The sequence below is a fragment of the Cyphomyrmex costatus genome, unplaced genomic scaffold (assembly GCF_001594065.2).
Source record: "Cyphomyrmex costatus isolate MS0001 unplaced genomic scaffold, Ccosl1.0 scaffold14, whole genome shotgun sequence".
NCBI classification, from domain to species: Eukaryota; Metazoa; Arthropoda; class Insecta; order Hymenoptera; family Formicidae; genus Cyphomyrmex; species Cyphomyrmex costatus.
This window is the reverse complement of record NW_017275390.1, coordinates 787,813-812,782: the sequence shown is the minus strand read 5'-3', so window position 1 is coordinate 812,782 and position 24,970 is coordinate 787,813. Positions and strand designations below refer to the sequence as shown.

Below are 24,970 nucleotides of genomic sequence, written 5' to 3'. Positions count from 1 at the left end.
ACTCATCACCCTGGTTACTCGCCGCTATATCAACAACAGCAACTTGCCCTTTCCATTTTTAATGTAAAGTCCCACCACCCCGTCTGTGTAATAAGCGAAGAAAGGATGCAACTGCGTCAGATGAGAAGTGAAAACTTCGTCGTACGCAAAGTAGTGACAAACCTCCGGAAGCCTAGAAAGAGTGTGACTTCGATCACTCCGCACCCTTCAAGGCCATCCTCTAAAGCGTCGAAATTGATACAATCGATTAGATAAGAGCGGACGCGAGTAAGCGGCCGACGAAATAGAAGAGTCGAGCCGTGGAGCGGTTATTACTGCAAAACTGTATGCGGAGCGGTCAACTTTTTCAACGAAGGCTGCTATTCCTTGCTACTATCGCTTGCTACTGTTCACGGCAGTTCCCTAGGCTGATACGAAGATCGTCGATCGATTTTGATAATGACAGCGTAAATTTTGGATTTCTCTACTTATTGGAGTATTATACACATAATGGGCCAATAGGTACGTGGATCATTTTTCTTTTTACTTTCGTTCCATTTCTCTGATACTTCGCGTCTGTGTGGAAAAATGTTGATAAAAAAAGAGCGAAAGCTCCAGATAGTCGAACAGGAGATAAAAATGATGATTTTAGGCACGTATACACAATTTTATTGTCTCTTCGTCAAATTCGCATTAATTTCAAAGATTCCATCTTTTGAATCGTTACGGTCTAAGGATGTGATGTTAAAGATAAACGTCCTCGACTATACCAGCGCAATTATTATCCTCTTAAATAAATTCCTTGTTTGTTTGAAATTTATAGAATTATTCACTGCAAACGATATTTATAGATTTGTATTTTTGCCGCGATGATAAATCAGAATGTAACCCTTTAGTCTAGATCGACTAGCTTGCTTTAAGAGGCCGTAAGTCGTAAAGCCTTATAAGAAATTGACCAATCACAGTTGAATACGAGAAAAATAATCGACTGCGATTGGTCAATTTCTTACGGTTTAGGACCTCTTAAAGCAAGAGCGTGGATCTAGATTTATGAAAAAAAATTCTATTCGTCCTTGATCTAAAATGCGCACACAATCGTCTCATGTTATATAATATTTATATTCGGGTGAGCACTTGCGGTCAGAGAAGCTATTTGTTATGTTCGTTGAAAACGCGCAAGTAATTCATGAGAGCCTTTTATAAGAGTTACTTCGGCATAAAGCAAAGCCACGGATATATACTCACTTTGTGATGTGTATACCTATACATTATGAACTCGGGAAAGGAGATATATAAGACATCTTATTTAATATATTCTAAAATGGTGCTTCTTGTAAGTAATTAGTAAAAATGTAAAAAAGATGAAACTATAGTGAAGCAATATGGTTAAACGAAAAAAGTATTTAGCTAATTTATTAATAACATCGAAATATTCCATATTTTATGCACGTGTGCCTAAACATTATGATTATACGTGTATTATATGGCTTGAATATGTAAATAATATGAAAATTACAATCGCGAACTGTGCAATCACGAGCGTAATATTTTTTACAATCTTTTTTTCATAATTTAGCAATTTTGCAATTTCTCGTTAACCAAGCAAATATAAAGTAAATTGTAACCATACTTTGTAAACGACAAGAGTGATTTTTTCATAATTTATTAAGTCATTGAGTCAATCAAGTGTATAGTTGAGTCGTAGTTTACAAATTGATGGAAAAAGAAAATAAGAGGTCAATGTACATAACATGAAGCGTTATAGGGAAAATGTCTAAAGATATAAAAGGAATTGAAATATATAATATTTATGGTTTATATATAATTCCTATTATTTTAATCTTCTTTTTTATTGATTCCAAGTTTCCAATATTTATTATAAGAAAAATTCATGATACATATACTTTTATTTTATAAATTCCATCTATTATAGAACCATTTTTATTGTCTTGTGTCCCATTGAAGTTTGTAAGCTTCTAATACTTCAAATTATGAAATATATGTAAATAGTTAAAACAGTTATATCTAAAATGTAAGATTTTTATGTGTTTAAAAAAGAAAAATTACTTATTTAGTTTCAAAAAGAGCTTTTTAAATAAAAATATGCATAAGTAAATCTAAATATATCAACATTCTATGTAATGAGAGAATGTGATTAATATATAAAAACTATTGTGCATTAGATATTTATAAATTTTAGTATATATACATAAAGAGGAAAATTATTAATTGATGATGTGTGTACCATAAGAGAGAATTATTATAGAAAGAAGGAATTAATTAGTAATCGATTTACATTGTAATATCAAATAATGTATTAATGTATTGAAAGTATTTAATATTTCATACAGTTTTATTGGAAATAGTTCGTCTGTAAAGTTTTTAATGAATTCGTATTTACTCAAATTTAATATATGGTAGTATTGCTACATATTAATAACTCGTATAAAATGTTCTTGTTCAAACAGCGGTTTTAGGTATTCGGACTTGAATGTCATCCAAATGAACAGTCTAAATTAAAATTATTTTAATAAAATATTGTTAACGGATTACATTAATTAATGCTACTTCTCAATGATAGAAGAAAAAACCATAAAACTGTCTAAACAAAAATAGATAGAGTTTGGTATATACCATATTTTACATTATATAATCCCCGTTATATATAGTTAAAAAAAAATAATTTGCATGAAAAAAGGAAATATTTTTATTTGTTGATTATTATATAATACGAAATATTGTTGATTCTTGATAATTTTATATATAACTTGTATTTATGTTCCGTTATTATTATTTATAAGTTGAACTTATAATTTTATACACAATCAATAGAAATAATGATCGAAACTGGATCTTTAGTGTTCAAATAATTCGGTGTGAATTTATATACTACGTAGAAAATCCTGCCAAACTGTGCGTTGAATTGATTTTTCGGTCTTGAAACATTGTGTAGACAGAACTACAGTAATATCACAAATTAAATTGCGCTAACAATATAATATAATTATAATTTTATATTGTTAACTTTATATTGTTTATTTTCCCAGCAATACGAAGTAACTCTATTTAATATCGATATATCTGACTATTTCGTTATGAGTATAATATAAAAATACATAGTAACAAAAATAATTAATATGAGTAATAATTGTACGATTAATAATAATAAACACATACCATTTGTCAAAAATGTGAGCACATTATCTCTTTCGATTAAATTAAAAGTAACATAAGTAAGAAACTGTTAAAAATGTTTTAGTAATATTTAATAAAAAGGTATAAATTATAAGTTACACACACATATTTTAAATATAATATGTATTTTGTATATAATAGAATTTACTACGTAGAAGAGAAGGTGGTATTATGGTCAATGTAGATATAACAACTCTTAATATCTTCGCTATTAGGTAGCGAATTTGAGTGATTACTTGGAATTATTGTATTTGCTCAGTAGTTACACTATGACCTTAAAGCCCATTCTGTACATTAGACGCAAGCCGATCGCAAGTTTATTGCGATAGTCAATCTGAAGCTTGCATTTTGAAATCAATGCCTCAAATTGGTTGTCGCAACAAACTTGCGATCGGTATGCATAGAATGTAGAATGGGCTTAATATTTTACTACACAATAGTCGGTCAGTATTTATTATTACTATGCATTTTTCCTTTCAAGCATTTTGAAACGTATATTCATGTTTGAGTATATTGTTTGTTATTTAATATTTTATTCAGAGCTGTATACATGTCGAGGTATACACAAAGTTACATAACAGCATTTTGCTAATGTGGCCTTTTACGCGTGCTGATTGCTAATGGCCTCTCATTCGTTTTTTCGGGGTTTACAGGTCAAAATATTCCATAAATCGATTGTAGTTCTGCTGTTAAAAATCAACAGCTTATGTTATACTATTGATTTTTAGTACTGAGCAGCCTACATGCGGAAGAAGATATATGTACTTACATACATTCAATAATATTTTGCTTTTTTGTTGACACTTTCGCAACTGGCGATTTTGAGGTGATACACTCTTAGCTGAATGTTGCCTGCGATTTTCAAACATATACATATAGTTGAATATTGCATATAGTTTTAAATGGGCATAAATATAAAAAATATTATTCACTATATGTGTGCGCGCGTCGTATGTATGTGTGTGTATTATATTCATAACCATTTATTTTTCAAAATAAAAAAATTATCTTTGAAAATAAAATATATGTATGTTGGTTCTGAGAATTAATCTAATAATGAGATAAGAAGAACCATAAAGGAGCCTAATGTAATGTAATGTTTATTTAATAAAAAGACATTTACATAATTAGCAAATTAACAAATTAAATCGCAAACGTTTCGATCTGACTTTTTGTTTCCCTTCAAAGTATTAATAAAAATTTTACATAATTAAAATCATGGAAGAACTACTTGTAGTATACACATACATTGTAAATTATCTCGTCACGAATTAAAAAGTCATTATTGGTATGTCAAAATTCTTCATGTAACCATAAAGCTCAATCTACAATTGTGTAAACGTAGATGTAGTTGTAAGAATTGATCAATTATAGTTGGATACGAGGAGAATATCCAATTGAGATTGAAGAATTCTTATGCCTATTTTACAATAGTCGTAAGTTGTAAATGGCTGTAGTTGTGAGAATTGACCAATCAAGTCGAATATGATGAGAATATTTGACTGTGATTAGTTAATTCTTACAATTATATACATATACAACAACTTATAACTACGATTACGATTATTTTAGGTTTTACAACTACCTTACAATGTAAGTTGCGTTTATGCAATTGTAGCTCAGGCTTAAAGGTATACAGATGTCAGTGTGTTTCAACTGGATGGTTACATTACGATGGTCAGTTGATAGAGTGGCCATTGTAATCATCTAGTAAGTCAAACAATACACTGTGGGACGATTATATACCGCAATTATTAATAAATACGTGTTTGAAATAAAGAAGGACTTACATTGTAAATATGGAAAGCGATATTTGCGATTGTCACTGTTGAAACAGAAATGATCGAAATGTAACGCATGTAATATTGGTTAGTTATTAGTTAATGTATACAAAAATTAAAATGTATTTATAGAAACACAAGAAGACGTAGTATCGTTTCTTATATTATAATAATCTCATTATACAAAGGATCTAGGGAGTAAATCAGAATTATTTCTAATGTTTATTTAGACCTGAAAATTTATGATTGAAAACGATTTAAATTGTTAATTAAAATTTAATTTAATTTATTAATAAGTATCTTTTTATTGTTAAATAGACAATGAGTGCGCACTAATATCCGCGTAAGCTCTTTTATGACTTTTTTTATTTCTCAAAATTAATCTTACAAGTATAAGTTGGAAAAATTGATGAAAGGTTATTGAGAATATTAAAATGAAAAGAGCTGTTTAAATTTATTAAATGTGTTTATTGAAAACAAATGTAACAACTTGTCTTAAAAGTACAACTTGTCTCTATTAGGTAAAACTTTTTAATGTTTTTGTCAGATGACAACTCTGTTATTTATGACCAGATACGATACGGGTTGATTATAGAACTGCATTACCGGAACTCAGCTACAAAGTTTGAAATGACATGACGTCATCGGTATTCAGCTAAAAACTTTAGAAAAACGTTGCCGGTACTCAGCTAATGTAAAAAAAAAGTAGAACTACGTTACCAATTGCGAAAGTGCTAATTTTGTAATCAAACAAATGCTGTTTTTTTTTATACAAAATTAACTTTTTACATCTATTTTTGTGCAAGGTCACATTATTACCTTTATTTATTTTTGAGCATTTATGGAGTATTACCACATTTTTAGTGTCCTGAATAACAAAAATGTTTTCATTTTTTTTATTCTATTAGCAATATACTTTAACGAATATATAATCATTAAGAGGATTCTAAAGATGATTAGTCATATTATATTAAAATAGCACTTACACACAGACGATTTACATATCGTTGACACATCACTATATATTACTACATCAATATCTCACACATATATACACATTCATTTTTGTATAACAATAACGTTTTAATTAGACGTCTAAGTTCAATTTTAAGAACTTCATATTGTTTTTTCGTGCAAACTAGTAGTGGACTATTTTATAAGTACAGATTGCATAGTTTTTATATGAAGCAAATGTCACGATGTGAGCGTTATATTGAACTAATAAATGGTAAGATTTCAATTTTTTAATTTTTTGTTCTCATCATACACTGCTCTACCTCACATATATATTAATGCGTATACTTTAATCCTGGAAAAGGATTTTCGAATCAGTAAAAGAGGAAAAAAGTAATACAAAAATTATATGATTTAGTTCGAATACAGCTAGAAGACTTTAGAATCCGCTTAAGTGTTAAATTAAAATATTGATTGTTAATCGAGTTATTGCATAAAATGTAAATGGGTTACCAAAATACCACTTTCTTCTATATTAATTTTGCAATTGAAAGATTTATATATTTATTAGTCAATGGTATAAAAGATATTGTCACAAATTAAAGAGTGTAATCGACCAAATTGTTGATAGATGTATGCATACTGAATACAAGAAGAACAAAAGAAACTTTAAAAGAAATATTTAAATTATAATTGAGTAATATGTAGAATTTGTAGTTCCGAAAGGTATATACATTTTCAAATTAAACAAGTAATAAATAAATGTAATATTTAAACAATTTTCAAATCTAAAGACCGTCAATGCAAGAACATAACTAATAAGAAGCTTATAACAGTCTAGCTTGGATTTTAGTTACTTATATATAATTTCGCGTGAATTTATATACTAATATATGTAGTCTTTCTAAACTGCGCGCCGAACAATTGTCGGTCTTGAAACACCACTCTAATAAATTACCGTAGTACTATCACGAATTAATTTGATTAATAATTTAATAATTAATTGATGCTCTTTTTTGGCATCGTATATCGATGTTAAACTATAAATTTGAAAAAATACTAAATCTGAAAATAATTCTTCTTATTGCGAAAAATATTACCTCGGCCGGAAGTCGAACCCGGATCGCTTGCTTTACGCGCAAGTGTCCTAGCCAATTAGGCTACCGAGGCCTTAGTAATATTCCTCGCAATAACTGCGGTATACGTGAAGTGATGAACGTTTTCTTTCAGGCACGTAAATATTCAAATCCAAAGACCGTTAATGTAAGAACATATATATGTAAGAACTAATACGAATAAGAAGCTTATAACAGTCTAGCTTGGATTTTAGTTATATATAATTTCGCGTGAATTTAGTTTTTTCAGATTTTAATATAGTTTAACACACACACACACACACACACATCGATATAAGATGTCAAAAAAGAGCATCAATTATTTATTAAATTGTTAATTTAATTCGTGATAGTACTATTGTAGTTTATTAAAGTGGCGGTTCAAGACCGATAATTGTTTAGTGCGCAGTTTAAAAAGACTACATATATTAGTATATAAATTCACACGAAATTATATATAAGTAACTAAGATCCAAGCTAGACTGCTACAGGCTTCTTATTCGTTATGGAATATTCAACTTCATAACAAATAACAATTGAAGTATTTGAAGTAAATATAATATTTCTATAATAAAAGTAAATATAATGTTAATATTAATTAAAAATAAATTCTGTTAAAAAATTTATTTTTGCTTTAATCAGGGTTGGATTAAGATTTCTACCGCCTGTAGACATTTATATGCTGCCACGATTCAACCCACAAACTGGAATGTTCCAAGTCTGTGTTTGCGACAATAAAAAAGGGATTTTCTGTAAGGATTTTCCCATTTTAACTTTTTACAATGTTTTCATAATATACTTAGAAGTTGCAAAATTATATATATTTCATTTACTACAGTATAATTTTACACGATTTTTTGATAGCAAACACATTTGTCGCAATCCTATTCACTCCATTTTATGTGGATGATTGCACGAAAAAAAGCCAGCATGCTCCCTCTCAGATTTCTCTTTTGGTAGAACGAAATCGACACGAAGATTGTGAAATCCCAACTCAAATCTAGTGGTTGTCGATCGATAGACAATTTTCTCAATTATTTGCGTCTGATGAAAATAGTTATTTTTTAGAAATTCTTTTCAAAGAAATGCTGCCCCCTTAATCTTGTCAAAGATATAGCCTAGGTTAGCCTCAAGTGCTAATCCGGCTCTGGCTTTAATCAATAGACTTACATGTAACAAGTATATTTCCAAAGTTACAGAAATACGAAGTTTTAAGGAACTTAGTCTATTTCTTGCGTGCAGGTATTTCTTGCGTTGTAAGACCCTTTACTTGACTCCGTCTATAAATCTGTTTTCTGTAACTAAACTAATATATACTTTTGAAACGTAAATACTCTACTTATTGAAATTGGCGGGAAAGATTACTTATAAACTATTTGATCAATCAAGTTATATATTGGTATAACACATGAAGTTTATCAAATACTTTCGTTGATGAACTTGTAAGATTAATATAATAAAACAATTTGAACAATCTTTTATCGAATAAATAAAAAGAAATTTTTTGGTTAAAAATTGTAATTTTTTTTAATGCTGCTATTTTCTCATTTTTGAACCTTTTCCGTATTTTCTTTATCGACAAGATAATTTCATAAAAAATAAGAAATTATTTTGTATTATTCAAACGGGTGCAAAAGGCGTTATATAACTCCCACCAACTCACAACTTCGCCGAAGAGTTCGTGTCAACATGTTCTGTTTATAGGCCCTATAAAAACAATTACTTTATCAAAAAATTTGTTGTATATTTGAAAATAAGTAATAAAATATAAAATGAAAACCGCTTTTGTATAAATCAATTGCTTTGTATGAGAAGCATGAAAACCTACACAGAGTCTTAATGTGAAAAGCATTCGTTGTTTGTAATATTCATGATGACATTTATAAATATATCTTTGTACATATAAATGTTTCGATCCTCTCTCGGGTCATCTTTAGTATGTTTACAATAAATTTTTTTTTAAAGAATTCTTTGTTGCATTGTTCCTAATTAACGGTTATTAAATTCTTTGTTGTATTGTTCCTAATTAATGGTTATTTCATTAAAAAATACAATGCTATTTAGTACTTTTAAACTTTTCAAAAGAAGAGCACAACAGATTAATATATCTATTTTAGAATTCATATAAGTGTTGCGCGAGGAGTAAATCGCTGACCAAAATTGTGTACTGCATCAATGTCTATACTAATGCCCAGTAATGCCCAATTTTTATGCCCTAATAATGCTCATTAACGCCCTAGTTAATACCCATTAATGCCCCGGTAATGCCCATTAATGCTTTAGTGATGCACAACCTCATACCGCTTATTTATTATAATACACAATTTTTTTAAGTATAATGCCCAGTAATGCTCAATAATATCCCAAATTTATATACTGCAATACCCTGAACGGTTTACCCCTCGCTATATCCGGATATGATCTCCGATAGTTCGATTTATTGAACTACGGGATACGTGAGCGACCAGCAAGGACTTCAAAATGCAGAATGACGGAGAATCTAGCGAGGTTAGTAGATATAAAAAATTTTTAACCACATTTTAAATAAAATTAATTTAACAATACATAAAGGAGGACTTAATTAGAATCAATTAAATTAATACAAAAAGAGGAGCTACCAGCTGAAGCTAAGTGTTCGTGCCACTATTAAAAACAATCATATAATAAGCAAATATTTTGATCTTTATTAGGTCTTTAAATGTGTTAGAAGAAAAAATTAAATAGACTTTTAATCACATTTGTTTTATATTTGTTTTATTATATTTTACATTTTATTTTGCTTCAATACTTCCTTATAATTATTTTAATTTCAGCTACGACCATCTTTTACTTGTAGGATCTGCAAGACCATTTGTGCGAAAATCCAGACTCATGAATATGTACAATGTTTCTACTAAGTCGTCATTGATAAAAATTTATATTTTATGTAAAAAACGGTAAGTATTAAATAATAAAAGTATTGGAATTGAGTGCAAATTAAAATTTCATTTAACTGCTATCTTTATTTCTATTTACAGGTGATGGTAATCTTCTACGCAAAAGTTTGGTCAACGAGGTCGAGCAGATGATGACCGACAATTGTATTACAGTGAAAGTGTTCAAAGAAGCGCTCCTTGGACGAATGAGAAAATTTGTCTGGAGGAGCAGCTTATCTCAGATGTTCGGTCTCTCTGTAGAATTTTAAACTCCCTCTTGCAGAGCACGGAATTTTGTTGGAAAGAGATACTGTGGGAAGAAGTTTCTGTAAAATTTAATAGTACTACAATTTCTTTTACATTGTGACACATTATTCTTTGACATTAATTACACATTTTAATTAAATATTAATTGCATATTTTTTTCTGCCAAGGAACTTAAGGAGTGGAAATCTGTCTGTGACTCCAGGGCATATTGTAGAAAGAAGTCGCCGAGTGGATCTGCAGCCTCACGTAGTTCGTGGGTTTATTACGAGAGCATTCAATTTCTTTTAGATCTTTATTTACAAGGCTTGTACGTAATACATCACATTTCATGCAATATTTTAATAATTTTACAATATAGCAATAATATTCAATATAATAAGTAATGTTGAATAAATATCGCTGTAATATTAAATATCCGCGAAAATTTATAGCAGAAATATTTGTGATATTTTAACAATATCACTGCAATATTATGTATTGTGTGATATCTTTTGTTACAGAACGACAATGAATGCATTGGAAGCTCTAGCAACAGATAATATTGAGAGGCAGCGAATGATGAAAATTATAAACTGAATACCAACAGTTCAGCCGATAGATGTGCAATTATCAGGTTGGGTATATCTTATAGGTATTTCAAAATGGTAATGACATATATGTACATACAATGTATAAACAAAAACATAATAATAATTTCAATTTTTGTAGGAAATAGTTTTACTGGTAAGCAGACGGAGACTTGATAAAGATAGTGAACTACAGGAGTTAATTAGTAGAAGTTTTGAAATCACTCAACTTTGATCAGTCTCTTCGCGTAAATGTGGAAGTAACGAAATCCTTCACCATACCGGAACTCCCGGGCGAAGATTCTGTTACACACTTCACGAGCTTTATGAAGAACGACTTACAAGAAATTGAGGATGAAGATGCGGAACGAGATCATATACCACCTATTCAAAGTTCTTTAGACACTAAACTTACGAATAAACGCAAGCATAAATAAGTAATTTTAATTTTAAAAGTAATTAATTTTATATGTAATTAATAAATAATATTTATATAATAAGTAATTAAATATTAAGTAATTAAATATTTTTATAACCAGTAATTTTGTATAAATTTAAAAAATAAATTTTTACAACATTTTGTAAAATGTAATTTTTGTAATTCTGTATAAGTGACTCCAGCTTTGGTACATATGTAACATGAAATTTTTTAACATAAAACCTTAGACTTTCGGAACTAATCTAGTAAATAAACTGTGAACAAATATTCATTTCAGGGGTACACAGAGGTTTATTTTTAAATTTATATTTATTATAAATTATTTATATTGTTATATAATTATATGAAAAGCGTTAAATATGGTCAATTATATGTAATTATTATTATTCCAATAAAAATGTTGGAATAATAATAATATAAAGCTTTGACCGCGTTTATGTGACAATATAAATAATTCATAATAAATTGGCATAATGATATAATTATATATAAAGTTCTAATTATATTTATTTCTCAGACTGTGATGTATATACTGTCGGCCTTGCAACACAATTATTTAACTAAAATTTGAACTGATAATAATCTTCACAAATTAACTTTGATCATTGGTTTATATATGGTATTATTTCATATTATTAAATCTTTAAATCATTATCTTAAAAACGATCCTCTTGCTACGATATTGCTTCATTTTAAAATATTAAAATAATCACAAAATTCATCCTTAACTGCCATGCACTTGTGAATACACATGTTTGATCTGCTTCGAATTACATTTGCAAATGCACATCCGCATCCTCCATTATTCGTCGTCAGGAGGCCTTGCCTTTGTCAAGGTTGTGCCTGAACTCATTTAAGCTAAACGTGCGTGCAACATTGTTTGCATAGCTTTTTCGGAATAAGTTGTAAGCAAAGTGTTGCTTTTGTATCATTAATATCACGTTTTTTCGGTTAGAAATTGACAATTGTCAGTTTTTTATATATTCGCTACTAACTTATTAAAATGTCGAAAATATTCTTAATCATTCTCCGGGTACAACTCAAGCGATAACTGTACACAACTTGGTTTGGTGTAAATTCATTTTTTTCTTGCCTGGGGTGATGCAGGTATGACTTGAAAAGGAAAGCTTTGTCTCCAATAAGGCGGTACGGTAATATCCGCCTTTCTTTAACCGCTGCTGGCTTTGGCACATTTATGCGGTCTATATCGAATTGATGATCAATCATGCTTGAAAAATACTACCATCACTTTATCGTCCGTATAGGCCCCGATGTCGATATAATGAAAAATATATTGTGCATCACAAATCAATTCGCGAAATATTTTATATTTTATTCTGGCACATTTTGACATAAAATATTAAATACTTATGTGGTATTTAAGTACATATACTTATATAATATTAAGTATTTTATAAACTAATTTTTTGATAATCGTATTTTAAATTTTACTCCTTGTATTTTAACTGTTTATAATCTCCTTATTTAACTACGCTGATACGGTCTTCATACCGGCGCGGCGGCGTTGTCTCAGCATATGTTAATTCGTATTCAGCGTATATAGAATTCATGTCGCTTCTCGTATAATGTCCATGAATACAATCACATTTCTCTATTTTTTTTCTGTGTTTTAGTTGGTTAAAAATCCGTTAGCGTTTCACTCTTTATCTACTTTAATAATCGAGTTATTGAAGAAGTTTGTTCTATGTAGTTTGAATTAAAAAATGTCCATGAAAAACCGCGTTATAATCAAAGTCAAGAATCTATTAAACGTGCCAACCAACAAGGTGTCGAAAACATCTTCAGCATTTGATTTCAAATAATTAAATGTTCAAATACATAAAACAATAGAGTGACGTACGGCTTCTGCTTTTGTACATACAATTTATGAAAAATAGAGCCTACACGAAGATATAAAATATTGCCCGTATGAAGTTATGTTCGGCCAACCAGAATTTAAAAGTTCCAATTTGTTCGGAGAAACCATACAGTTTATAAGATATGAAGACAATTTAGAAGAAATATTACGTTTAAATGTATTTGAAGATAGTAAAGATGAAAAAGATGAAAATAAAGAGAAAAAAAAAACATAACAATGATGAAGAAGATAATGATAATGAACAGAACAAAGAAGATGAAAATAAAAATGGAACATAAAAAAGCTAACGATCTCATTTGGGAGAAGTTAGAAAAATTGAAGAAATTAAAGCTAAAGTTATTGATTAAAAAAAAAGGTGAAATTTAATTTATAAATTCATGTTGAAAAATGAAAAAGACGTTTCTGTAAAAAAATGTTCTGAGCTAAACGTCGGTGAAACAATCAGATTACATATAATCAGATGTTAAAAAGGTGGAAGTGATAAAAAATCTCCTAACAGTAATATTATTTAAAAGTAGTGATTTTTATGAGAAACAGAACGTGGTATGCTATCAAAATTCTACATCAGAAATAAATGTTCTATATGTAAAGAATTATTTAATCCTAAAACGAGAGAGAGATTCCAGTTACAAAAATTTGCTTACGAGAATACGCGCGAGGAAATTTTCTCTATTTGAAGGACAAGAATTTAAGAGATATAATTGTAAAGAAAAATACTCGCGTCTAATAAGTGTAGCTGCAGGCATAAGAAGAGAAACGATGTAATACCAAATGTCATAATAGTTCATCTTGTTTGAATAAGTAATTGGTTTTTTCTCTGTCATTTTATTGTTCCGAATACTTTGAGTACTGGTATTTTTATTTTTAATTTCTTTGTTTTTTAGTTTCTTATTATCTGATATCAGAAGCTTTATTATCGTTTGAATGAATTAAAACTTTATAATGTAGAAACGAATAATAATTCTTAATTTTTCTTTTTTAAATTATTTAAATATTACTGTGTATATATATTAATCTAAATTTTTTAAATTCTACAATATTAAAAATGAATACTTTGTTCTGTCTATTCAAAGTTTTCTTATTGTTATTTATTTTATTATCAGTTTTCATTAATTTTTTTATTTATATTTATTATTGTTTCAATAAACAATATTCTTTCTTTAAAAATTTATTTACAAATTTAGTTTTTTGTACACAAATAATTTTGTTTACTCATGTAAAACAAAAATTCAACTTTTCCATAAATAAAGTCACATGTTTTTTAATATATATATATATATATATATATATATTATTAAATTAAATACTATAATACATGTTTATTTGAATACAATATTTATAAAAGAACCGTAACAGTTTGGACATTTGTTACGTAAGATAAGCATCTTGCGAACAACCTTCATTCAATTACATAAATTAAACTTAATGGATAATAATAAATTACTGTTCTAGATAAGTAGCTTGCGAACAACCCTTATATACAATTACATAAATTAATCTTAATGAATTATAATAAATTACTGTTATAAATTTTTCCTTATTAATTAATAACACTTTATTGTTATAAAAAGTTAATAAATTTGTATTCATATATAGAATTACTTTTTTCCCTCATTTTCTTGTATTCCATTATGAGTTTATAAATCCTTCTTATTTATTTATTTTATTATGTTTTATTGATAATGTTTTTCATCTCTTACCAAATTGAGTTTATCAAAACTAAAATTATGATGACATTGTAGAAACAGACAAGATTTCAATGTACAAAGTTGTACCCTAAATTTAATCTTGTATATGGGGACTTTACTAATATTTTACAAAATATCTACTTTTGGTATACGTATGGTAAATTAATTTAGTGAGACAAAAGAGATTTTAGCAATAACAAAACGTTTTGGATATGCAATATAATATGTAAATTAAATAATTTTGTATAAAAGTTCTTTAGACATTAGCAGAGAAATATGTAGAAGTAATTAACTAATAAAAAAATATTTAAATGAAATATATATAATAAGTAACAAGTTGAGATTGCAGAAAACTGACCTATTTTTTTATAATGATATTTTCAGTCGTTTAATTCATTAATCACACTTCACATTTATACGTGGGCATAATTTATAATGACTGGCCGTTTTGATTAATTTGAACATTTTTACCTCCATTATTCAAATTTCCCAAAACGAGTAGGCATTGTTTATATTGGTCGGCTATTATGTATAAATCCCGAATTAATTAAATTGCCCGTAACATAAATGTAAATAAATTACTTAATAAAATATATATATAAATTATCTAATATATATTATATAAGTATAATAATATATATGACGGTTTATATTATAATATGATATACTGTATAACTATTATAATTCTGTTACCTAGACATTCCAAAAGAAAGGATTTCAGCCTGCAACATTGATGTGCCGAAGAGCAATGGACCTCATTTTTTCTTTCTTGGTAACAGATTTTTATATATGAATATAGAAATACATATAAACATATATTATATACGAAATATGTTCATAATATGTCTGTCTGTACATCCTCCAATATTTTCTCTAAAATTATTTTCTAATTTAGTTTAAAAAAATAACGAGAAAACATAAAAGATTATGTAATAAAGCTAATAAATTATTATGTTAATACAGAATTCACAAATTGTCAGACAGAAAGATTTTATATGGAAAGGCTGTAAATCAAAAAAGAAATTGACGTAGAACACAGTTGATTACCATCTCTATATGTTGTTTGCAGGGAAAAAAAATGAAAAAAAAAACTTTAAATCTGTCCTATTAAATTTTACATAAAAATTATATAATATTTATAATATACCTACATATATAACAGATGTAATATATTAATATAGAGTTATTGTTTTTTTTATTTAATAGGTATTAAAAAGTTAGCAATTATATTTCATTTGATAGAGCAAAGTTTCAGTTTTAAGAATTTGATTTTCGAATTGCAGTATGATTTTTAACAGAGTTATTATCAATCAAGATTAGAATGTTCTTTTATTTAATCCGCGTATATAATTCAATAACAAAAAATCGTAGAAACATTTTTTTTAAACGAATTTTTAGGGAAAACTTTAAGCTTTTACATGAGATAGTCGAACATTTCGCAATGAATATATTCTGTACACAATTTTAAGCTAATAGAATATAACACAACTTTCTGAACAATTTAATAATATATAATCACAGTATATTATATATATTAGTTTAAGGATAATGTATAAGGATATTAGATAATATATAAGGATTGGGGAGGGATAATACTGCTGACAACGTTCGTGGCAGGAAGAGCGTATTAAATTAATTCTGTGTCGAAAAGTTACAATTCCTTTACAATTTTATAATTTTCTCAATAAGTAACAAGATATCAATTTCTGGAGATTGCTAAAGAAACGCGTGTCAGCTCGGTCAGTAGGTACCACGGACTGCTAAATGCACACCCATTGGTTATGGTAGTTAGAAATTAACATAGGAATTATTTTTTTCTTTGGTCATGCGTAATTTACTGTTTGTAATAAACAATGTTTGGTTAATATTGACAAAAGGAGACTGAGCTCGGATGACCTTGACCTTAACATTTTGTTATGACCTTGGTAATCTTCAACAAACTTCGATTGATGATCGTTCTTCGTTTAAAGTTATTAATGAAAAAAGTTTACTGCTTTACAGAACGAAACGAAGTTTCTAATTGTACTGTTTCATATGGGTTTTTGACTTTTCATGCGAAGCAAGATCCATCTTAAGGTCCTCCTGCCTCAAGGTGTACAACTTCCCACGCGAAGCGTGTTCCGCTCTATCTTTCCCCTGCTACGGGGCATACGACTTTTTACGCGAAGTACCTTTCATCATCTCATCCCCTGTCTAGCGGCGTACGACGTTCCGCGTTGACATTCTCCTTTCTTTCAAGGGGAAAATGTGGTGGATCTCGTTTCGCATAGAAATTTATTATACAAGCAGGGAGGGAGAGAGGTGTGGAGTAATTGTTAATATAGTATACAGAAGAAATGTCACTTAAAAAATTTTTTTGTTAATAACTTTTAAACAAAGGATGATCATCAACTAAAACCTGTTGGAGGTTGCTTAGGGTCAAGGTTGATTTTGACAATATGTTAAGATCAAGGTCATCAGAGCTGGATCTCCTTTTATCGATATTTATCCATATTGTAAAATAGTACACTTTCGATTTGATTTAATCCACTCTACTTGTTTACGAGTATTTATCGATATAATTACCAAACATCCTATGTATTTATATCATTAATATGTAATTACTTAACTATATAATATATAACTTTATTATGCGTTATCTTGTTATATTAATTTTTATTACATCAAAAATGTAAATAAATTTATCAAACAAAATTGTCTGTTTGGGGCTTATTCTTTTGTATTTACCCTAATTTTGGAGTATCTACTACTATTTCACCTTGTATACTTTGAATTTTGATTCTATATTCTGATTTGTCAATTGTCATAAACGCTCATTACATGCATCGATGATGAATAGTTTTTGCATATTCTACAAATCATCGAAAAAGAATATTGTAATCTCATTGCCCACAAGTATACATCAGTTTGAGCATATTTTAGATGAGAACGGTGATGATTTAATATGAGTATTTGGGTATGCGATTTTTGGATATTAAGAGAATTCTAAATAATCGTCTGTTTTATCGATTCAATAGAAGTCGATTATACACATTAGGAGATACGGCAGTGTGTTCGGTGCTAAGATAAGTACAGCGTAAGGGTTGCGACTTTGTGATGAAAGATATGGAGTACTCCACATCTGAAATTTTTTCATATGTGAAATTCCACACTTGAAAACCCAAAGAACATATTAATTATTTTTTAATAAAATAATGTAAAACATAAATATAAGTTGATTAAATTATATATGAAAAGTCACATGTTAAAACTTGGTCGGTCGGTTGCCTCTTTCGTGGCCGGAAAATAGGAATCTCTGATCTATAAGATGTGATTAATTTTCTTCAAGAAAATCTGTGAAAGGTGTTGTGTCAGAATATATAAAAGTGATTACACTTTTGCTCATAATCCTGTACTGTAGAAAGATCTTTTTCATTATTACATAAATGCATCCAATACGCCAGGGAAACAGAATTTCTGTTACTATATTGGCAACTAATGGTAACCAATTAGTTGGTGCACCAATGCATTGTAATCGATGAGGAGAATTCTCAAAGAATTTGAAGAAAATCCTGGGAACAACGTGTGTCGTGCAAGTAGCATATTTGGTTTTTGGCAATACGTGGTATTTTACGCAAGAACGGATTGCATTCGTATCATTATCAAGAAGTACAACTTTTTCCAAGAGATCAAGGATGCGCTCACTTTTATGAAAGTATAATATTTTTATTATTTTTGTTTAATTTTAATTTTTTATCCTGCTTCTAATATATTGTATATTTAATTATCGTTAAAATACACAGGATTTCGCAGTGCCGGAGGAATTCTTTCCCCGATCGTATTCTTTAGACGAACAGGCCACTTTCATATCAAATGGAGTTTTTAACAGTCATAATTTCTTATTTTGGTCACAGGAAAACCCACACGTCCGCGAGTGCGCGTTTCTCTCTCTCTCTCTCTCTCAATATTGTTGGATAATTAATGTTTAGATAGGAATAATCGGAAACCGAATCGTAAGTAGTAAATTTACAAGTATAAGAAACCTTCTCTGACATTTCTTTTTTCAAATTATTCATTTTCAGTAATTTTCAGATTGGTTTCCATTTCTTTCCGCCACGCCACGGAGACATGTACGTATATTTTTAAGAAAACGATTTGCCCACGCTTCTGGAGGATGTTCCTCTTCGCGTACTGGCGGAGCTGATTTTTCAGCATGACGGATTCCACCATATTTTTCTTGGAAAGCACGCTAAATGTTACACGCGCATTATCCGGACAGGTGGGTGGGTCGAGGTGGCTCAATCATCTGGCCGACAAGATCTCTGAATTTTGACGTGCTCGACTATTTTGTTTGAAGTTACATTAAAGATTTAGTCGAACACAGGCATAATGGTACAGAAGCTGAGATAGTAACCTACGAGAAGTAATTCTCGCAGGTTTTAATACCACCGGAGATGACGTATCGTGCAACATACAATTAATATTACTCGAATAACCAAATTTCCTAAAACACGGAAGGCACTTCGAACAATTTTTGCATTAAAATATACAAAAAGAATAGTTAGACCTATTGGAAACATTATTGTACTTAAAAAAATGTCATTTACGGCAAAGTGATATGGAAATGATAACTCGTTGTAATTTATTTGCCATGAAAAGGACAAAAAGAATTATTTTTATCGTCCACGCGTATTATCGCTTGCTGTTTATATATACGTAGACAAATTTTGGCGTGAATAATTATTTATTTTGTTATATGACTTGCAAAAACTGTCTTATTTTATAATTACAAAAATTGTTGTAACGAAAATTAAGTTATTTAGTTTAAAGCAGAGATCCTGCGCTACCTATTTTCAGGGTTCCCTCGGGTCTGGAAAACCGAGAAAAGTAAGGGAATTTAAAATTGGTCAGGGAAACCGGGAAATGTTAGGGAATTTTAAAATTCATTTTTTGTGGGAACCCTGATCTTTCATGCGTAACCATCGCCATTTTGTAATAAACAGCTCTTTCCACAGCGCGGGCGTTAAGCGGTGTACAGCTATAACAGAAAGATTGCAATATTTTTTTTCGATAGATTTCGGAACTTGACTTTACTCGTAGAACGGTTGAAAATAGTAAATAATTAGATCCATAAGTAAGAATTAATCACTTGGTGAGTAAGTTGCATTCCGGAATCGAAAAAAAATGTTGCAACTTTTTAGTGACTAACTGTATGCTTGGCAGTAGTAAGCGGACTTCTTATTCGGCAATTTTTAGAAATGAATATATTATATTATTAACTATCGCGAAAATTTTGTAAAATGATAGAGGACTTTCCGCCTCAGTTTAGTCCACTCTACCTGCCCAACATTCTCGGAAGAATTATCCAATACACACACATATATATATATTGTATGTAATTTGTACAGGATATTTCAGACTTATAAGATTACCTCTTACGAGCAAGTAAAGCGGATAAAACTGAGTAAAAAAATTATCTACCATTTTGCATTTTTCACATTAGTTAAGGAAATATTAATTTCTAAATATCGTCGAATAAATGTTTATTCACCCAACTTACCACCAAATGCAAGCGCGCGATACGACCGTCCAGCACGAGATGTTTTCTTTCGCTGCTCGTGCGCAGCAATCTACGATGATGGACGGTCTTATCTTGTCACGCATTTGTATTAGCGGTAGCTCGTGTTATTTAACGATTTTTAGAAATTAATATTGTTAATTGTTGCGAAAATTACAAAATGGTGCAGAATTTTTTTATTCAGTTTAGTCTGATCAACCTGCTCACGAGAGGTGATGATCCCGTAGATCTGGAACACTCTGTGTATACATAATGTATATACATACATACGCACACACATGTTTTTACACTAAAAATGAAAACAAGAGGAACAACTTCCAAATATTATTCAACAAAGGTTATCAAAGTCTAAAGTAATTTTGAATAACATATAAGAAGTTTTAGCCATCAATCAGATATCTTGGATATAAATTTCATCTACTGCAACCTCATTCAAACCTCATAACTTAAAATTTACTTAAAGAAAAAAAAAACTTTATTATAGTGTTTAGGAAACCTCTTGAAATAAACTACAAGAATATGCAATAAAAGTGGTAGTTTGTTAAAAAAAAGTTTATTTAACCTTGGCCTGAGCTTAAAGACATTTTCTCAAGTTGAACAAATATTCAAGTTGTATCATGTGGCATTAGGGATGTAGAAGGGATCAAAGGGAACAAAAGTCTTATACTGTTTTGCGATATTTGCTGTAATTTTTGACTTAAAAAATAAAATGTCTGAGCCAATGTGTTATGACGCCCCGTCGCGTCGTAATTTACAGTACGGCTTATTGTTCCTCACTTGTGACGTTTTTTCGTTATTCAACTAAAAGCAACCACGACTAAGGCTATCTTCGTCATTTGATCTCTGAAGACGAAGATAATCTTACATTAGTCGCGGTTGCTTCTGGTTGCATAACGAAAAAACGCCCTTGATGGTAGCACCTGCAGTGGCATGCGATGAGGGAAAATGTGACGCGTCTCTGCCTGGTTTTACATGTTTCGCTGCACTGCGTCTACACTATATCTAATAGTGTTATTTTAGCTGAAGTTTTTATTACATGTTTCTTACCATCATAAATCATGTTATTCAGCACGATTAAATACGTTTTAACACAGTTAGATATGTTAAACGACGTAATTAATTATAGTGCGAAGCATGTGCTGAATATCTTGATATACTATCTTATTTTTACGTGTGTTTTATTGTGCAATTTTTCTTACGCTTCGAAACATACTTTATCAAAGCGTTGTTTTACATTATATATATATTTTTGCCGGAGTGTCATTTTTTTACGTAATGTGTGTACTTGGAGTTTGTAAGCTCGCATCGTAAAATTAAATTGTAATTGAGACATATTATATACTATATACAGGAAGAAAAGAATATGAATTTTAATATTCATATTTATAGAATTACAATCTTCTATACCACCAAATATTACAGTAACATTGCAATAATGTTACTTTGAAAGATTGCAATATTTTTATAAAATATTGCTGCAACATTATGAAATATTTTAATAATTAATTTAGTTTTATTAATTGCTAAAATATTCCTTAGCATGACATTCCAAAACACTTTGTGGGCAAAAAACATTCGGGGACCCGAAAGACCGTGTAAATCCTTTATTGCTTCAATTTTTGTAATATAGCATACCATTAAAATATTGCTACAATGTATCATACTGTAGGGGAAGCGTACGCAAAACGAATTGGCGAATTTCTTAGAAATTCCCAAGTTTTTTTAAGTGTGTTTTCTAAGCCCCCGAAAATTTTTTTATTGTAACTTTATTGTATGAATTTTAGAATGTAATGCTATAAAATAATATTTTAGTAATTAATAAAACACTATATTAATTATTAAAATATTGCATAATATTGCTACAATATATCTGCAATACTCCTCTAAATGCAACATTATTGCAGTATATTGCAACAATGTTTTATTTTAGTGAACATAGAAATATTACTACAATATTGCAGCAATGTTTTATGACATACTACAATCTCTAAAGTAATATTGCTATATATTGCTGTAACATTTTGTACTGTAAGGATATTTGTTTCCGCAGTTTGTCTGATAAATGTTGCGATATACACAATATTCTATTTTTTAATGATAAAGAAAAAACTTTAACCTGAAAAATAATAGCATTATCGTGTTTAGCAGGTTGAAATCTATAAAATTTGCTAGAATATATCGTTATTTTATACTGAAATAATAGTTACATTTTAAACTACGTAATATCAATTTAACATTATATAACAGCAATGTCGACTAATAGCGTTTTTCATTGGCAGAGCTAGTGCGCACTCAGTGTACTTTAATATGTTACTTTGTACACAAATCGACGTAGAAATATATGTTTGATAAAAATAAAAAAAATTAGTAAAACCGTATAATCTTTAATATTTTATTGTGTTATTTGACAAAATACAGAATAGGCATTTTATCAATTGAGATATCTCACTTTAACATCAGATTAGAGTAATGTATAACAACTTTAATGTGCACTGAGTGCGCATTAGCCTTGCCAGTGAAAAACGCTATAAAATAAAATTAGATTAAATTTGACACTATTGATTTAATAGTGTTGCTTTATATCTAATAGACGATATATATAATAATATTTCCCCGAACACAGCCCCTCCAATTGCTCACGATTAATTCCAAATTGAATCTTACATACATAACGTTACATTGTTTTTATGCACTTTTTACTATCCACACACAGCGTCAATTTTTATTATTATTTTACCTATTTTGTATATACGTATAGGAATATGTAAAAAGTTGTTTATGTTATATTGCAGTACGTTATTGATATATTTCTGATATAGAAATGTTTAAAGTTATTGACGTAGAGCCGTACATTATATTTATCCTTACAAATAATATTCCATGTAATATTATTAACATTTGTATAATATAACAGCTATATATATATGTTATATTTCATGATTTACTCGGGTGTTTTTTTACAATAGTGATAAACATTGATGTTATGGATAATAAGAAATGCATAAAAAAACTCTACAATCTGCAGGATTATGTTTAGGGAGATACTAGAATTATTTGTGTCATTTCTTATATATTTATTGTTGTTATTAATATTATTAATATAAAACAAGAATAGAATGACATAAAAAACGGTAATAGTTTCTTCTTAAATGTACATGACTAGCAATTGGATAAATTTAATTACGTATATGTAATATATATTTTATATATATCAGTTGTATGGCATTCGTTAAATTGTTGGAAGCTCACAATTGTTGTATTTGTGTTATGTATTTTGAGTTACATGTGTGCTAGATTACATTTTTAAATAATTGTTATGATTATGTAACGTAACGAAGAAATATATCTTTGTTCTTTGAAAGAACAAAATTATGTGACAATTATATATCGTCATCATAACCATGAAAAATATCATTATTTTTTCTATGTACCCCCTAAGTCGTATTACAGTTATACGTTTTGATTTACTAGGCATAGATACATAAAACAGTTATGCTTCTCGTATTATGCTTCTATTTAGCGCAAGACACTATCGTATTTTTTGATAATTAAATATTAATTTATGTTACTACTTTATAACTCTAATTCAGCAGAGTGTTGAAAAGATCGATTTTTCGAAATAAACCGTAAATTTGAGTGTTTTTAAAAATAGTTTTAGGGGAATTTAGATATGAAATTAAAAATCAGTAAAACCCTGGAGAAATGCCTTAAATTCAAAGATATCAGCAATCCACGTACATAATGCTGAAATATCTTAATGAATCTCAGTATTTTCTAGTAGGCAGTATTTGCTGGTATCTTGATGAAATGAACTAAATAATTAAATAATTATATAAATTTTATCTTTATTAAAATACATATTCATCTTTATCGTTGATTTTTAACATCATAACCGAATTTAACAAATTTTTCAAAGTTTGGGCTAGCGTAACGTGAAGTCAACACCTCCATCTTTAATATTAATCTTTCTAAATAGATAAAAGGGAAATAGATCAATATATATTAGTAATAAATTAGCACGTATATATGTCATATTTCCAAATTTATTTTAATGGCAGGAATATTACTGTTCATGTTTATAAAGATCATGATTTTACAGAAAGTGAAAGTTGATGAAGACTGGGATAAAGAAAAACTGAGTTTTTCCATTTGGAATTAAGGCAAAAATTTCCATACTATACGCTTGTGCGAACCCTCACATCCAGTGATCGAAAGGATACGAGAAACATCAGAATGGCATCACAAGATATCATTTTTATAAGGAAGGAAGATCCGATCAACGCAGTAACATCAATTATTTATTCAAACTCAACGCCGTTTATTAATGATGTTCAGCCAGCTACCACATTTCTTTCTTTCTTCATAAACTTTCCCGGCGAATTTTCTCCCTACAATGCAATAGAGGTAAGCGACGCAATTGTAACATTATTGTATGACTATAATTAAAAGAATTGGTTTTTTGTAAATGATAAACTATACTTATTCTTTTTATGAATATACTCTGCAAGAATGAATGAGTGAGCGACAATATTTTTTTACACTTTAGAATAAAATCCTTTTCTGGATGAATAACTAGATAATTATAGATAAAAACAAGAAAATCAGAAGGATGTATTAAAGTTAGCATCCATTTTT

The 24,970-nt window shown here is 29.0% G+C and overlaps 1 protein-coding gene across 1 annotated transcript in view; it reads left to right on the top strand.

The window, feature by feature from the left end:
- The first annotated feature begins 304 nt into the window (after positions 1 to 304).
- Positions 305 to 24,970, top strand: part of 5-HT7 (5-hydroxytryptamine receptor 7) — a 39,343-nt gene continuing 14,677 nt past the window's right edge. The window contains exons 1-2 of the mRNA XM_018551374.1: positions 305 to 501; positions 24,435 to 24,739. Coding sequence (XP_018406876.1) covers positions 24,569 to 24,739 — 171 coding nt within the window. The 5' untranslated portion in view covers positions 305 to 501; positions 24,435 to 24,568. The remainder of the gene's footprint in view (positions 502 to 24,434; positions 24,740 to 24,970) is intronic.